The 17,518-nt window shown below is 38.5% G+C and overlaps 1 protein-coding gene across 1 annotated transcript in view; it reads right to left on the bottom strand.

Annotated features, from left to right (window-relative positions):
* The window catches only part of LOC126252422 (BAI1-associated protein 3), a 503,482-nt gene that overhangs the window by 33,366 nt on the left and 452,598 nt on the right, over positions 1 to 17,518 (bottom strand). The window contains exons 23-24 of the mRNA XM_049953312.1: positions 11,122 to 11,245; positions 8,612 to 8,820 (exon numbers count right to left, since the gene is read on the bottom strand). Coding sequence (XP_049809269.1) covers positions 8,612 to 8,820; positions 11,122 to 11,245 — 333 coding nt within the window. The remainder of the gene's footprint in view (positions 1 to 8,611; positions 8,821 to 11,121; positions 11,246 to 17,518) is intronic.

Genomic DNA, 17,518 nt, shown 5'->3' with positions numbered 1-17,518 from the left:
ATGACTCTAAGTAATGAAAAGTGTGAAGTCATCCACTTAAGTACAAAAAGGTATCTGCTAAATTTTGGTTTCATGCTAAATCACACAAATACAAATGTTCATCATCTATTCTAATAATAAACAAATTCACCCCAAATAGAACTTTCAGTATGAAAGTCCCCTTACCAAAATTTGACACAAAGAAGATCACAGAATCTGGAGTGAAAGAAGCCTGAAAAAAAGAAAAATGTGAATGACTGGCAAAATTTCCACCAAAAAATCACAGAAAAAGCACAAGCTGGTTGGTTGCTTGGTTTGTGGAGGTGGAAGGGAGCAGACTACAAAGGCCATTGGTCCCAAAGCACAAGCCCTCATCCCTCTGAAGAAGAACACCAAACACCCTTGGTGGGACACCGACTGTGAGAATGCACTCGTCACTAGGAAAGTTGCATACCAGAAATACGATAGCAAAAAACTCCCAGGAATTTACATACTTTCAACAAAACATGAAAAAGACCCACAAATATTATCAGACAAGCCAAGAGAAAATTCATGAAAGAACATTTGGACTCCATTGAGGACAACTTCCTTAACTACAACACAAGACATTCCTACAGGACATTTGCAGGGCAAATTCGAGGATACACACCACAGAACCACTGCTTCAGAAAAAGTGATGGAAAACTGGCACTGACAAATAAGGATAACTGCAAGGTTCTGAATTGCCCAGAACCCACAGAGAGATTCATAGAGGAAGAACTGACAGAGAAGCACAAGGACTCACTAGCCCCAACACAAGAGGGGGTCCACAGATACATCCTCAAACTCAGAAACAACAGAACATCTGGTGAAGACAGTATAGTGGTTGAACTACTGAAAAACCTCAGACCAAACTCACTTACAGAAATCACACAGACATCTGGATATCAGAAAAGCTGCCAGATGACTGGAAATGTGCCCTGACTCATGCATTACATAGAAAGGGTGACCACACAGATGTAAAAAATTACGGGAGCATTTCCCTACTACAAATCATATACAAGGTACTTTCAGCATGCCTACTCAAAAGGACACAGGACTCGCTGGAACACAAGATCAGCGAGGACCAGGCGGGCTTCCGATCTGGTCGCTCCTGTGCACAACAAATCTTCAATTTGAAAACTAAGCTGAAAATCAAAGCCCTCAGAAATACGCCAGTCATATGCACTTTCATTGATTTTATGAAAGATTAGGACTCCGTTGACTGCCAGTCATTGTTGAACATCCTATACAAACAAGGTTTGGACAACAAGACACTGCAACTGATCAAACATATAATGACAAACACGACATCAAAAGTGAAATTTAGGGGGAAATCTCTGAACCCTTTGAGATCGGGACAGGTGTGCATCAAGGTGATGGTCTCTCATCACTCCTCTTCAACCTAGTATTGGACAAAGAGCTGAAATTACAAGCATTCTAGAAGCCAGTGCAACTAGGACAACCCAAGGATGCTGGAAGTTGGCTATTTAGCCTTCACAGATGACCTGGCACGACTTGAAGACAACAAAACCACAGCAATCAGGCAGGTAGAAGTATTCAAAGAGTGTGCAGGAAAAGTAGGGCTACAGATCTCCTTCCAAAAACAGAGTTCTTCTGCACAAAATTCAACATACTGAATTTAAACACAAAATATGGCAAGGTCAACAGAGTCATACATTTTAAATACCTAGGGGAAGCGCTTGAACTGACAGGAAAGGAGAAAATCATGCAGAACACCAGGTTACTGAAGACAAAGAGAGCCTTATACAAAACACAGGGTATCTACAACAAAAAATGTATTTCCACCTACATCAAAATTTGTCACTACAATACTGTAATCAAACCTGATGTGCTATATGCCTGCAAGACACTGATGTTACCTAGAGAACATCCTCACAGAGGACAGAAAAATTATCAGGAAAATTATTGGAATAAAACTCACGGGCAAAGGATACAGGCTTCATTCCAGAAACACCAGAGAGAAGTTGTCCAACCTCACAGTGGACTTCAGAAAAAGGGGACTAAAATTCTATGGCCACATCAGCAGACTCTCACAGACCAGGCTCAACCACAGAATACTCATATACATACAGAGGCTTAAAACCACTACACCTTGGATGGCACAAGTCAAAATTGATCTGGAAAAAGCACAGATAGATTCAGTGGACATGACAGGCAAAAGTGTCTATAGACACAAAATACACAAGAGGGAAGTAATGTCAGAGAAGACAGCACCTAAAGCCAAGAGACCAAAGTGGACCGAAGAAAGGAAAAGGGTCTTTAGCGAACGAATGAAAGAGTACTGGAAGAACATGAAGAACAAGTAGTCATAAATTCTTTGCATGGTCTGATAAAGCCCTGTAACGTGTGTAATAATAATAATAATAAGAAGAAGAAGAAGAAGAAGATCTGTACACTAATCCCCAAAACTATTAGATGAATTTTCATCAGATTTGCATAAGTAATATGAGAATTACTTTAGGGATTATTTCATCAAAATCAGATTAAAAATATGGTATCCATGCATATAAAAATGTATGTCTGTATGTTCCATATCTCTTACAAAGTTACTGGAATGATTTAAACCAAACTTGGCATGCATATCATCACTTAATGTCTGCAAAGAATCACTGTGGGGATAAGAACCACTTACCTATCAAAGGATGAGGAGAGGGGGGAGAAGAAAGGCGGGGGGAATGGGGATGAAAAAGAAGAGTACACCCCGATGTGCAAATATTCACATTTTTGCCCTGTATTCCACTTTTGAAGAAGCAGAGGACATGCAATGTCAAGCAACAACTCTCTTGAACTTCAGCCTCTGTACCTAAAAACTGTAAACAGTCCACAAATATTAATTACCAAAGTGGAGTGACGAAAATCCAAATTCAGTCTATGACTGAAACAGTAACACACGGCATGCCGCTGGATCAATACTGGGATCATTTCTGTTTTTTGTGTATGTGAGTGTTATCGAACAACTTTCTAATTTCCAAGTAACTGCTTATGCTGGTGACACATCTCTGCTGTTTTATGATGCTGATGAGGAGATATAACATATTTTTCAACACATATGACATCAGAAGTGACTAAATATTTTAGCAACCAGAGCCTGAAAGTCAGTACCACAAAATCTCAGTTACTGGAGTTCAAAGCAGGCAACTCATCCCACAAATGTGTAGGAAATATTTGTGGAATTTCATATATGAAATCTGTAAATTTCTAGGTCTGCACTTGAATGGCAATCTTCAATGGGAAAGCCATGTTAATTTCATATGCAGGAAAATCAGCAGTCCATAGTATTTGTTAAATCAACATTCCAAAATTGTGCAGAATAAAACACTGAAAATAGTATACTATGCAAAAGATTCCCGATTTACGCATTATGGGATAGGACTATATAGGGTGGGCTGCCGATGTGTACTTGAACAAATTGCTTGTGTTACAAAAGAGAACTACTAGGATAAAATATGATCTGGGGTACAGGGAGGCCTTCCGTGATGCTCTTATCCAAAATAAATATCTCACTACATAATTCTGCAGGGTGTCCCAGGAGGAATGTTCAATATTAAGGGAACTTCCTGACAGATTAAAACTGTGCATCAGACTGAGACTCGGACTTGGGACCTTTGCCTTTCGCGGGCAAGTGCTCTACCATCTGAGCTACCGAAGCACAACTCACGAGCCATCCTCACAGCTTCAATTCTGCCAGTACCTCGTCTCCAACCTTCCAAACTTCACAGAAGCTCTTCTGCAAAACTTACAGACCTAGCACTCCTGGAAGAAAGGATATGGCACAGACATGGCTTAGCTACAGCCTGGGAGATGTTTCCATAGTGCGACTTTCACTCTGCAGTGGAGAGTTCTTTGATATGAAACTTTCTGGCAGATTAAAACTATATGCCGGACCAAGACTCGAACTTGAGAGCTTTGTCTTTTGCAGGCAACTGCTCTACCATCTGAGCTACACAAGCACGACTCATGACCCATCCTCACAGTTTCAATTCTGCCAGTACCTCATCTCTTACCTTCCGAACTTCACAGAACCTCTTCTGTGGACCTTGCAGAACTAGCACTCCTGGAAGAAAGGATATTGCAGAGACATGGCTTAGCTACAGTCTGGAGGATGTTTCCAGAATGAGATTATCACTCTGCAGTGGAGTGAGTGCTGATATGAAACTTCCTGGCAGATTAAAACTGTATGCCAGACCGAGACTCAAACTTGGGACTTCTGCCTTACCCATCCTCACAGCTTCAGTGCTCCCAGTACCTCATCTCATACCTTCAAAACTTCACAGAAGCTCTTCTGCAAGGTTCGCAGAAAACCTTCTGTGAAGTTTGGAAGGTAGGCGACAAGGTACTGGCATAATTGAAGCTCTGAGGATGGGTTGTGAGTTGCGCTTGGGTAGCTGATTTGGTTACCACTTCCCCACAAAAGGCAAAGATCCTGAGTTCGAGTCTTGGACTGGCACACAGTTTTAATCCAATTAGGCTAAATCTCGCAGAAGGCAATTTAAAGATAATTCCAACAGTGATTACAAAATTAACAACAATATGAAACTCTATACAAACGGCACTGTTCAAAGCCAACGTGGAAACTTGCTCAGAATATGTCAACTGAATGTTGAGGGACTGTCCAGAAATAAGGGCAAAATACTATCTAAAATTTTTAGAGAGAATAGGGCAGATATCTTAGTGCTGCAAGAGACTCATACTGAAGATGACAATGCTCTGTGGAAGCGAGGGCGCATCCCAGGCTATAAATTAGTGTCCCGAATTAACCAACCTCAATATGGAGTTGCCAGCTTTGTCTGCAACAACTTAAAGGATGTCTCAGTTATTCTCAAGGAGAAATCAGACAAAGAAAACGTGATGGTAGTGGTGATTCAGATCGGAAATATAAAAATAGCAAATATCTACAAACCACCGAATAGCACTTGGTGCAAACTCCCAGTGCTAGAACATCCTGCAATGTATGTAGGAAATTTTAACAGCCATAGTTATGAGTGGGGCTACGCTGAAGAGGATGAAAATGGCTGAAGTCTGGCAGAATGGATTGAAGCAAACTAAGCTCCATTATGATTCAAAGGAAAAAGGCACATTCAGGGCTGGAAGATGGGGTACAGAGAGAACACCTGACCTCTGCCTGTCAACTATTTACCCTTCAGAGAGTAGTAGCGGAACTATCATCAGAAAAGTCCTGCATCACCCCATTCTCATCTCCTATGGGCTACACATTCCCCCAGTGTGATCTGCTCCTGTATCCCGCTGGAACTTTCAAAAAGCAATTTGGGATACATTTTCTAAATTGCTGGACGAGTCAATAACACAGGTCCCGGCACTTCCAAAATGATACTCAAAGTTTTTAAAGATCGTAATATCTATTGCCAGAAAGAGCATACCCAGAGGATGCTGGAAAGAATACATTCCTGGCTGGAATGAAGAGATCAACCAGCTGTTTAACCAATTCAAGGAAAGTGGAGACCAAGAAACAGCTATGAACATTATGAATTCCTTGAATGAACAAAGGAGAGAAAAATGGCACAAAGAAACAAGGGACCTCGATTTCACACACTGCAGTAGGAAAGCATGGATGCTGATTCACAAAGACGCTTCCCACAACAAAGAAAACTCAACGGTCTCATGCGACTCAATTGCCAGTCACTTAGTGAGAGTTTCTAAGGTCCCAGCAGGCAAAGCAAATCTTCAGCAAGTAAAGAGAGAGCTTACAGAAGTCAAGAAATCTCTGTAACATAATCCAGAATTCTCTTCTCCATTTACAATCACTGAACTGGAGACAGCCCTTAAGCATACGAAATGTAGAAAAGCTGCAGGTGCAGATGGGCTTTACCCTAAATTTTTGGCACACAGTGGACCGGTAACGCAAAATTGGCTAGTTTGCCTGTTTAATGAAATTCTTCATACAGTGACATTACCCATAAAATATAAAAGAGCAAAAATTATTGCTATCAAAAAGCCAGGGAAAGAGGGAATAGTTGCAGAACACTTCCGCCCAATATCTCTACTTAGCTGCACTTACAAGCTATTGGAAAGAATGATTCTAAACTGAATCCAAGATCAAATTAATGCTGTGATACCACCTGAAGAAGCTGGATTCAGACCCTATAGAAGCTGCTGTGAACAAGTGCTCTCCTTGACTACTCACATAGAATCTGGATACCAAAAGAAACTTAAAACTAGAGTAGTGTTCATTGACCTGTCAGCAGCTTATGACATGGTGTGGCCTATTATTCCAATTTTTGAGAGCAATACCTTGCAAAACTCTAGGCAACTTCTTAAGTAACATGTTAAGCAATATGCAGTTTAAAGTACATCAAGGAGAAGAGCAAAGCAGATGGCATGTACTCTATGACGGATTACCTCAGGGCCTTGTTCTTGCTCAAGTGTTATTCAACCTCTACACAGCTGACCTGCCAAAAATTTCAATATGCAAATGACCTGGCAGTTTCATATCAGAGTGAAGACCTTTCTGAATGTGAAGAACACCTAACAAACAGCCTTACTAAACTTTATGAGTATTTTGAGACATGGCAACTGAGACCAATTTTTCTAAAAATCGCCTTTCATCGGCAAAGATCAGTCCACAGTTTGGTCCTCTTGGCACAGTCAGTTGCAATGAAAGCCCAAAATACCTGGGAGTCACTCTGGACAGAACTTTAACACACAAAAAACACCTTTCCAACTTGGCCAAGAAGATAAAACAGGAGTGAACCTTGCGAGTAAGCTAGCAGGCAGTACATGGGGAGCAACCACATCAGTCCTCCGAGGAGCATCCCTTGCACTGGTATACTCTGCAGCAGAATACTGTGCACCAGTTTGGCTATGAAGCTCCCATGTAGTGAAAGTAGATGTCCAACTGAACTCAGTTATGAGAGTAATTAGTGTTACAGTCCCATCTACACCTATTTGCTGGCTACCAGTGCTTTCAAACATCTGTCCGCCAGACCTCCGTCGAAAGGCTGCTCTTTACAACTTCTGTCAGCAAGTTTCTGAAAACAACTCGATCCCTCTGCATGACAATTTGCTATCACTGCCCAAGAAATGCCTCAAATCTAGAAGACCAGCATATGAAATGGGAGTCCAAATGCTATCCACAGGATTCGACCAGGATGCAGAATGGAAACGTGAGTGGCAAGCTACAAGAACCGTAACCATGAACTTGTAGACAATCCAACAGTTCCAGTTCCAGGCTTCCACCAACCAAGGGAGGTGTGGGTGCAGTTAAACAGATATCGGACTGAAGAGGGTAGATGCAAATACAACACGCAGAAGTGGGGCTTTTCAAGTGACAGTGTGTGTGACTGTGGTGACACCCAAACAATGAGCCACATTGTGAATGAATGTCCAATCAGACGCTTCCCTAGTGGCATTGAGAAGCTCCATCGAGCATCCCATGAGGCACTCGCTCAATCAAGTCCATCAACATCCGAATGTAGTCCGAGCCATTTTAAAACTTGTGTACTGTATACAATTTCACATGTTCATTTTTGTATATAATTCTTTGTCTTGCTAAATGTGTATTACTGTATTTGATACATACAATAATAATAACAATAACAATAATAATAATAATAATAATAATAATAATAATAATAATAATAATGGCTACATGCAAAAAGGAAATGTAAATAAAATAAAAAGCCATGTTATTTCAAACCTGAGTAAAGGGTGTTATGCCTTAAGCATCTTGAAAAGCCCCATAAATGAGCAGAAAATTCTTAGTGGATATTATGCATATTTTTATTCACATCTAAAACATGGAATTCCTTTCTGGGAGAACTTTCCTGAAGCACAGAGCACACTAATACTTCCAAAGAGCGCTAATAGAATCATTATAAGGAAGAGCATTAGAGATTAATGAAGATATTTGTTTAAAAAGTTACCAGATTACTCTTCATCAAGAAACATGAAATTAATTTTAAAAATATATGGAAAAAAAAAAACGGATTTTTAGAATAGCTGCACGAGGCAGCAAGACAATCTTCATTTTATACTTAAAAACACTAACAGATGTCTAGAAGGAACTCATGGCAGCAATGACTGCTGATATTGACAGCTGCCACCAGTATAAACACAAAAACAATGAGCAAGTGTGCCTCTTTGGAAATTATTGTCTTTGTTGTACTGTCCACTATTGTTCTCATGTGTCATGCTCTAGTGTAAAGCATACTCTGATTACACTCTGTGTATCTAAGTTAATAAAGTGTTGAAGTGGCTTCAGTACTTGAATATCAAATTTTGTCAAACCTATCACCTGGGGATAAAACTGTACACCAAACAATCTAATACTATAAAATCTATCTGACATATAAATAGTTTCAGAAACAAATACATTACTACTCCATCTATTCAGTAAGACAATATTATGATAATATGTGATATTAGTATATGTTTAAATATCAAACTGTAGCTTGCTATATAACTGTATAAATGAATTTTTTTATACCTATGAAACAACATTTGTGCCTATGTATATCAATGCACTTATGTATAAGACATCTAGTGTCATAAAGTCTGCTGTACTGCACAAGATTCAATCAACAGATAATAAATATGGAAATACTGCTGTTCTATATACTAGCAAGTAACTTACTTTTGTTCTTTTGGTGCATGAGATTCAGATCAACCTGTTTTAATCCATGGAAGTTGTCAATACTTGTGTTGTTATCTGCTACACCAGGTATATTACCCAGTGCCAGAAAAGCTTCACCAGCAAAGTCATTTGATGTGAGAACATCGTGATCCATCACTGTGAAGAGTATCATGGCACCTTCATGTCGACATTGCTCCAGTGTCACTGAACTAAAATAAATTGCATATTGTAAGCATTTTGTAAAAAGTTATTAAAAATTATCTGAAGCTTGTTCAATATGTGACAAATTAATAATTCCACACATCCAGTGCTCAATTTCAATTAATTAGTGTACATTAACTAATCCCAATATCTGGATTGTTTCTTTTCATACTGAATTCTGAGTGACTAATATTTTTTTCTGCTCCAGTTGTTGCCCATTTGCCTTTCTTGTTCTTCCCATTTTCTAACCAAGGGGCTACCTGAAAGATTTATTTCTATTTTTCACCAATGGCAACCACCTCTTTATTTTGTCCTATGTCCATACCATTCATATTTGTTCTATATTTATACCTCTTTCATCTACAAAATGATTGGATTTTTACATCCCTCCCAGTAAAACATCATAGTTAACTATGGAAATATACAAATTTCAGTGTTCTGGTGCCAACACATACACTGTTTGTTACAATGATATCTGAACTGATTTGAGGAAGAGGGATCTATGTAAACTACGCCTCATTGTTTCTTATTTCTGGTACCAGATGCTGAGTGATCTTCTCGTACAGAGCTACATTACTCAAAAAATTGGAGGATCAGTCACTATGGGTACTATATTGTGTTTGAGACAGCTTGAGGAACAACTAATAAATATTCCTACACAAATAGGAAAATTGTCAATTTATGTAATTTAAGTGCATTTTAATGGTGCCTTAATGCCAGTAAATGGTAGCAGTTTTTTTTTATTTTTTCCCCAAAACATTCTTTAAACAATTCTTTCAAAATTATTTGGAAACCAATATCCAGAGGCTGTCATGTCATAAAATACATGTGATTTTTACGTCAGGAAGTATAATGCCTCATTCACACTATTCACAAACACATGATAGGAAGAACAGTTCTGTAGAAACAATAATAAATGTAATGTTCAAGAAGATGATGAAGTAGTTCTACATTTTGATATACTTTTCCTCAAACATAAACAGATGAAAAGAAAACAGCAACAATACAGTTGAACAAAGTGCCCAAGCTCAATAAAATTAGAGATCCTGGTTGGAGCAACCTCAACACAAATCTAAATAAAGTTCCCATTTACAATAGTCAAGCACAAGGATGAATAAAGGAAAAAAACTGTAGAAAGATGAAAAACTGAAAAGTATAACAACAATATGGAAAGGAGATTGCTACTCACCAGATAGATGAGACAAATTGCAGACAGGCACAATGAAAAATACCATTAAATTATTAAGCTTTTGGACAAAATCCTTCTTCCAAAATAGGAAAAACATACATACAGGCACAACTCACATACTCATGGCCACTGTCTTTGGACACTGGAGCTCAATCAGGGCCCAGTGACAGTGGCAATGTGTGTGAGTTGTGCTTGTGTGAATGTGTGTGTATTTTCAAATTTCTATTAACAATGTAAATCCAGGATGGAATGTAACAGTATTATGAAAAGGGTAGTTGCTACTCACTATATAACAGAGATGCTTAGACACAGATAGGCACAACAAAAGAACTGTCAGAAAACGAGATTTTGGCCAACAAGGCCTTCATCAGAGATAGAACACACACACTCACACAGATGCAACTCACACACATATGACCACAGTCTCTAGCTGCTGAGGCCACACTGTGAGTAGCAGTGCATTATGGGAGATGCAGCCGGGCGGTGGGGGCAAGGAGGAGGCTGGGGTGGGGACGGGGGTGTTAGCAAGGTAGGGGTGGGGGACAGTAAAGTGCTGCTTGCGGGATCATACAGGGATGAGGTGGAGAGAGGGTAGGGCAGCTAGGTGCAGTAGGGAGGTTAGGCAGAAGGCAGGAGAGGTTTACCAGAAAAGGAGAGAGACAACAAGACTGTGCATGTGCTGATGGAACAGAGGCCTGTGTAGTACTGGAATGGGAAAAGAAAAGGTGCTACAGGATAAGAACAAAGACCAACGAAGGTTGAGGCCAAGAGGGTTACAGGAATGTAGAATATATTGCAGGAAGAGCTCCCTGTCTTTTTGTTCCCCTATCTGTGACTCAGCATCTCTGCTATAGGTTTTCAATTTTGGTATATAACGCTTTTGTCTGAAAGCATAATATTTTAGAAGTCTGTTTTCACTGTGCCTGTCTGTGACTCAATGCCTCCTCCACATGGAGAGAAGCAATTTAACTTTTCCATATTGTTGTAATTCCACCCAGGACTTCCCACTGCTTGAAAACTGAAAATTATGTGTGATAGTCTGATTTAATTCCATTATTTGTACACTTACTTTCTATTTTCTGAAAAATAAATCCATGCATATAAAAGATGTAAAACTCACAATTCAAAACATTCATCAAAGAGTGGATTTAATGTTTTCTTCTGCACATTAGTTTGCTGTTCAGTGCAATGAGCAAAAACTTTCCGAGGAAGAAGTTCAATTATCACAAATGGATCACTGAAACCTGTGAAGAAAGCAAGCATTGGTACTTATTAACATGTCAGTAAAACACTATGTTTACTTAGAAAAGAAGAAAGAAACAAAGGCTCAGGTTTAAAGTTGATCTGACAATGACATAACTAGAAATGAATTATGAGGTCTGACAATGAGGTAATTAGTCACAAATTCAGTCTGGTAAAGAACAGGACAGGGAATTAGTCGAATACCTTTCAAAGAAACCACCCAAATACTTACCTTATGTGATTAAGAGAAATCACAAGAAACTAAACTAGGAAAACGGCATGGGGATTTGGACCCTATCACTCCCAAATAATAAATTATTACAAGTAATACAGACTTACAGAATTGCTTTTTTTCTCTCTGAATTTGGGAAAGAAAAAGACTCTTTATAGGACACATATGAAGACCAAAGTTTCTTTTTTGTGGGACCTGCAGCATATTTTACGTCACAGTAGGAAATTATACAAAGAACTGGGAGACAGTAAGCTGTTTGATATTTTATTTTAGTATATAAGCTTATTTCAGGTTTATTAACTTCATAAGTACATGTCCTGATGTTGCAGGTGGACGTATGTCAACTTCGAGTAAACCATTATAGTTGTCTATAGTTGTTGATTATAATATTATTTTCAGCAATGTTTTAAAGTTGTTTGATACTTTGCTGTTACACGTATATTATAACATTTATATCTTATAATATGCATCTAACAGCAAATTATTTGACAACTTTAAAACATTGCTGAAAATAATATTACAACCAACAACTATAGACAGCAATAACAGTTTACTCAAAGTTGACATATGTTCATCTACAACATCGGGAAATGTACTGATGAAGGCAATAAAGCCAAAATAAGCTTACATACTAAAATAAAATATCAATCAGCATATTGTTTTCCACTTCTATACATATCTCAGGGACCACTGATGAGAAATAAGAGTTATTGCATGTAAGGCATGGTAAGTGATGTACTTTATTTGTCTTTATCCATGCTGGTTGATAGTTCCAAGATAAACTGATAAATGGCAGCTCAATCTCCAATTGCAATTCTTGCTAAAGCTGCCAATAGTAGTAACAAGTGAGTATTCATGACAGGAAAATGCTTTTCATGGATTATTTGTATGAATCTAGGATGATGTGGATAACTACGACTCACATAAGGATTCTGAATATGTTCCTGAATGGGAATGCACCTCAAAATATGTTGCTAATCAGGTAAATGCGAATACTTATTTAAGCAAGTGGACAATGTTAAGTTGTATCCCTTACCACAGTTTGTGAGAATTTACATGACAGGGTGTGTTAAAGGCCACTACTGCAGAAATTGTTAATACAAATCTTAATATCAAAAAGTGAAACAATCTGGACTTTTAAATTTGTATCTTTGAGAGATTTTGCAGTAATGTTTCATTAATTCACGCCGCAAGAAAACAGTGGTAAGCCAATGCTAACCCATGTCAAGTGTACTTATTTTGCAAATAAGCAAGATTAAGCACTCTCTGGCGAACTTTTAAGAATACAGTTTTGGGAAGAATTTACCATTTTAAAAATATGCCATTACTGTAGACATATTGTAAAACATGGATTATCTGATTAAAAAGAATCAAATTGCATGTACCTGAAATATCTTAGTTATATTTTATTGAAACTTTACTTGCAGTTTTTTCAAACAGCCAACTTGTCCCTTACCATTGTTTACAGTCAACGTTAATAGATCACAAAAACTGTTAAAATCAATGTAATCTCATAATATTGGGAGTGCAGTGTGTTTTAAATGATTTATGTTTTGTTTATCATCTGTGATTGTGAACTACAAAATAAAAGAATTTTGTATTTAGGTTGTAATTTGTTAAGAGGTCAATACACACATTATAAGCTACTCCCACAAATTATCTCATAATTTAGATTTAAAAATTGAAGATTCATGTTAGTTACATGACATGTAGCAGTGGTTACTGTAGAAAGGCAAATATTCTTAAGAATGTAGATTCCTGTTAAGCTTTGATAAATATTGAGATGGTGATATAAATATTAAGTTTACAGCAGTAGACAAGCAGCAGCTATTTGATATAACTGAGAAAGTAAGAGTTTTTTTCTTTTTTATTGTAAGTAATAGTGTTTCTATATGACTAAATTAAATTCAATCTATGTAAGCAAAAACATAAAATAGCAATTTAATTACATTTAATTATAAATACTATGTACAGATACAATTATTAAGAGCTGTTCCTCTTTTAAGGTTCACCCTTATCTCATTTAATATGGCCTCTGAAGATTATCTTCATAATGGGATCAATGGAACATGATGAATGAATACAATCAGAGAGAATAATATATACACTTTTATCAATTTCATTTATTTGTTATCCATCTTTAACATTTCAACATAATCTACATTGTCATGTTGTGTAAAACACACACACTTATACCAATGCTTATATTCATCACGAAAAAGTTATTGTAAAATACATACACTGTCCAGTCACATTAATGTGACCACCTGTTGGAAGCCTGAGTAAACATCTTTTGTAGTTTGGACCACTGTGCAGGAAGAGAATCAGTTTGGTTCTGGAAGGCACTGACAGGAATGTGGAGGCATGCTGACTCTGGTGATGTGGCCAGCTGCACTAGATTTCTCAGTTGAGGATCAATGGTATGAACAGCCTGATCGAGATGGTACCACAGAATCTTGATTGGGTTTAAATCTGGTGTGTCTGATGGTCATGGGAGTATGGTAAACTTATCCTGGTGCTCTTCTAACCACACACGTACACTGTGAGCAGTGTGTCCTGTGGAAGCAGGACTGCATTGCTACCGTGAGCGTACACATTTGGGTGTCTGTGTGATTGTGCCTATGTGAATGTGTGTACTCTTACCAGAAAAAGAGCAAGAGCTCGAAAGCTAATGTTAACTGTTTTCTATTATGTGTTCCTATTCACCACACACCAGTTATCTATAGAAAAGTGGTTTTATGTATCTTCCCATCCAGTAATTTCCATTATTGTTAAGTATCCTTACAGCTTCTTTAGATGACTGTTTTGACCACTGGAAATTTCTGATGCAATAGTATCATGACTGGAGACTGTGTGGCCATGGGGTATGTCTTTCATAATTGGAAACAGTCAAAAATCACTTGTACCCATGTCAGGTGGGTAGGGAGTGCAAGAAACCTCTTCAACATTGTTTTCATGAAGATATTTCTGCATTGCATTCAGTTAATATGATGTCCCCCCTCCCATGAACCATGGACCTTGCTGTTCGTGGGGAGGCCTGTGCACCTCAGCGATACAGACAGCTGTACTGTAGGTGCAACCACAATGGAGCGGTATCTGTTGAGAGGCCAGACAGATATGTGTTTCCTGAAGAGAGGCAGCAGCTTTTTCAGTAGTTGCAGGGGAAACAGTCTGGATGATTGACTGACCTGGCCTTGTAACATTAACCAAAACAGTCTTATTGTGTTGGTAAAGTGAACAGCTGAAAGCAAAGGGAAACTACAGCCGTAATTTTTCCCAAGGGCATGCAGCTTTACTGTGATTAAATGGTGATAGCGTCCTCTTGGGGCCGGCCGCGGTGGTCTCGCGGTTCTAGGCGCGCAGTCCGGAACCGTGCGACTGCTATGGTCGCAGGTTCGAATCCTGCCTCGGGCATGGGTGTGTGTGATGTCCTTAGGTTAGTTAGGTTTAAGTAGTTCTAAGTTCTAGGGGACTGATGACCACAGCAGTTGAGTCCCATAGTGCTCAGAGCCATTTGAACCATTTTTTCGTCCTCTTGGGTAAAATATTCCAGAGGTAAAATAGTCCCCCATTCAGATCTCTGGGTGGGGACTACTCAGGAGCACATTGTTATCAAGAGAAAGAGAACTGGCATTCTGTAGATTTGGATATGAAAGTTAGATCCCTTAATCGGACAGGTTGGTTAGAAAATTTAAAAAGGATAATGGATAGATTAAAGTTATACATAGTGGGAATTAGTGAAGTTCAGTGGCAGGAGGTTCAAGACTTCTGGTCAGGTGAATACAGGGTTATAAATACAAAATCAAATAGGGGTAATACTGGAGTAGGTTTAATAGTGGATAAAAAAATAGGAGTGCGGGTAAGCTACTATGGACAGCACAGTGAATGCATCATTGTAGCCAAGATAGACATGAAGCCTACCCCTACCACAGTAGTACAAGTATATATGCCAACTATCTCAGCAGATGACGAAGAGATTGAAGAAATGTATGATGAGATAAAAGAAATTATTGAGATATTGAAGGGAGATGAAAATTTAATAGTCATGGGGGACTGTAATTTGATAGTAGGAAAATGAAAGAGAAGGAAAAGTAGTAGGTGAATACAGAATGGGGGTAAAGAATGAAAGAGGAAGCCGCCTGGTAGAATTTTGCACAGAGCATAACTTAATCATAGCCAACACATGGTTTAAGAATCATGAAAGAAGGTTTTATACATGTAAGAGGCCAGGAGACACTGGAAGGTTTCAGATAGATTACATAATGGTAAGACAGAGATTTAGGGACCAGGTTTTAAATTGTAAGACATTTCCAGGGGAGATGTGGACTCTGACCACAATCTGTTGGTTATGAACTGTAGATTAAAATTGAAGAAACTGCAAAACAGCAAGAATTTAAGAAAATGGGATCTGGAAAAATGAAAGTACCAGAGGTTGTAGAGAGTTTCAGAGAGAGCATTAGGGAAAGATTGACAAGAACAGGGGAAAGAAATACAGTAGAAGAAGAATGGGTAGCTTTGAGAGATGAAAGTAGGTAAAAGGGTCAAGTAGGTAAAGAGATGAGGCCCCAGGAGTAGACAACATTCCACTAGAACTACTGATAGCCTTGGGAGAGCCAGCCATGACAAAACACTACCATCTGGTGAGCAAGATGTATGAGACAGGTGAAATACCTTCAGACTTCAAGAAGAATATAATGCCAAAGAAAGCAAGTGTTGACAGGTGTGAAAATTACTGAACTATCAGTTTAATAAGTCATGGCTGCAAAATACTAATGCAGACTCTTTACAGATGAATCGAAAAACTGGTAGAAGCCAACCTTGGGGAAGATTCGTAGAAATGTTGGAAGACATGAGGCAATACTGACCCTACAACTTATCTTAGAAGATAGGTTAAGGAAAGGCAAACCTACATTTCTGGCATTTGTAGATTTAGAGAAAGCTTTTGACAATGTTGACTGGAATACTCTATTGCAAATGCTGAAGGTGGTAGGGTTCAAATACAGGGAGCGAAAGGCTATTTACAATTTGTACAGAAACCAGACGGTGGTTATAAGAGTTGAGGGGCATGACAGGAAAGCAGTGGTTGGGAAGGGAGTGAAACAGGGTTGTAGTCTATCCCTGATGTTATTCAATCTATATATTGAGCAAACAGTAAAGGAAACAAAAGAAAATTCTGCAGTAGCAACTAAAATCCATGGAGAAGAAATAAAAACTTTGAGGTGTGTCAATGACACTGTAATTCTGTCGGAGACAGAAAAGGACCTGGAATAGCAGTTGAACAGAAGGGACAGTGTCTTGAAAGGAGGATATAAGATGAACATCAACAAAAGCAAAATGAGTATAATGGAATGTAGTCAAATTAAATCAGATGATGCTGAGGGTATTCAGTTAGGAAATGGGGCACTTAAAGTAGTAAATGAGTTTTTCTATTTGGGGAGAAAAATAAATCATGATGATTGAAGTAGAGAGGATATAAAATGTAGACTGGCGATGGCAAGGAAAACGTTTCTGAAGAAGAGAAGTTTGTTAACATAGAGTATTGATTTAAGTGTTAGGAAGTCGTTTCTGGAAGTATTTGTATGGAGTGTAGTCATGTATGGAAGTGAAACTTGAAATGATAAATAGCTTAGACAAGAAGAGAATAGAAGCTTTCGAAATGTGGTGCTACAGAGGAATGCTGAAGATTAGATGGGTAGATCACATAACTAATGAGGAGGTATTGAATAGAATTGGGGAGAAGAGGAGTTTGTGGCACAACTTGAGCAGAAGAAATGATCGGTTGGTAGGACATGTTCTGAGGCATCAAGGGATCACCAATTTAGTACTGGAGGGCAACATGGAGGGTAAAAATCGTAGAGGGAGACCAAGAGATGAATATACTAAGCAGATTCAGAAGGATGTAGGCTGCAGTAGGTACTGGGAGATGAATAAGTGTGCCATTGCCAGTCTACATTTTATATCCTCTCTACTTCGACCATCATCAGTTATTTTGCTCCCCAAATAGCAAAACTCCTTTACTACTTTAAGTGTCTCATTTCCTAAA

The sequence above is a fragment of the Schistocerca nitens genome, chromosome 4 (genome assembly GCF_023898315.1).
Source record: "Schistocerca nitens isolate TAMUIC-IGC-003100 chromosome 4, iqSchNite1.1, whole genome shotgun sequence".
Taxonomy (NCBI): Eukaryota; Metazoa; Arthropoda; class Insecta; order Orthoptera; family Acrididae; genus Schistocerca; species Schistocerca nitens.
The sequence above is the reverse complement of the archived record's forward strand: the minus strand, read 5'-3'. Positions and strand labels throughout refer to the sequence as shown.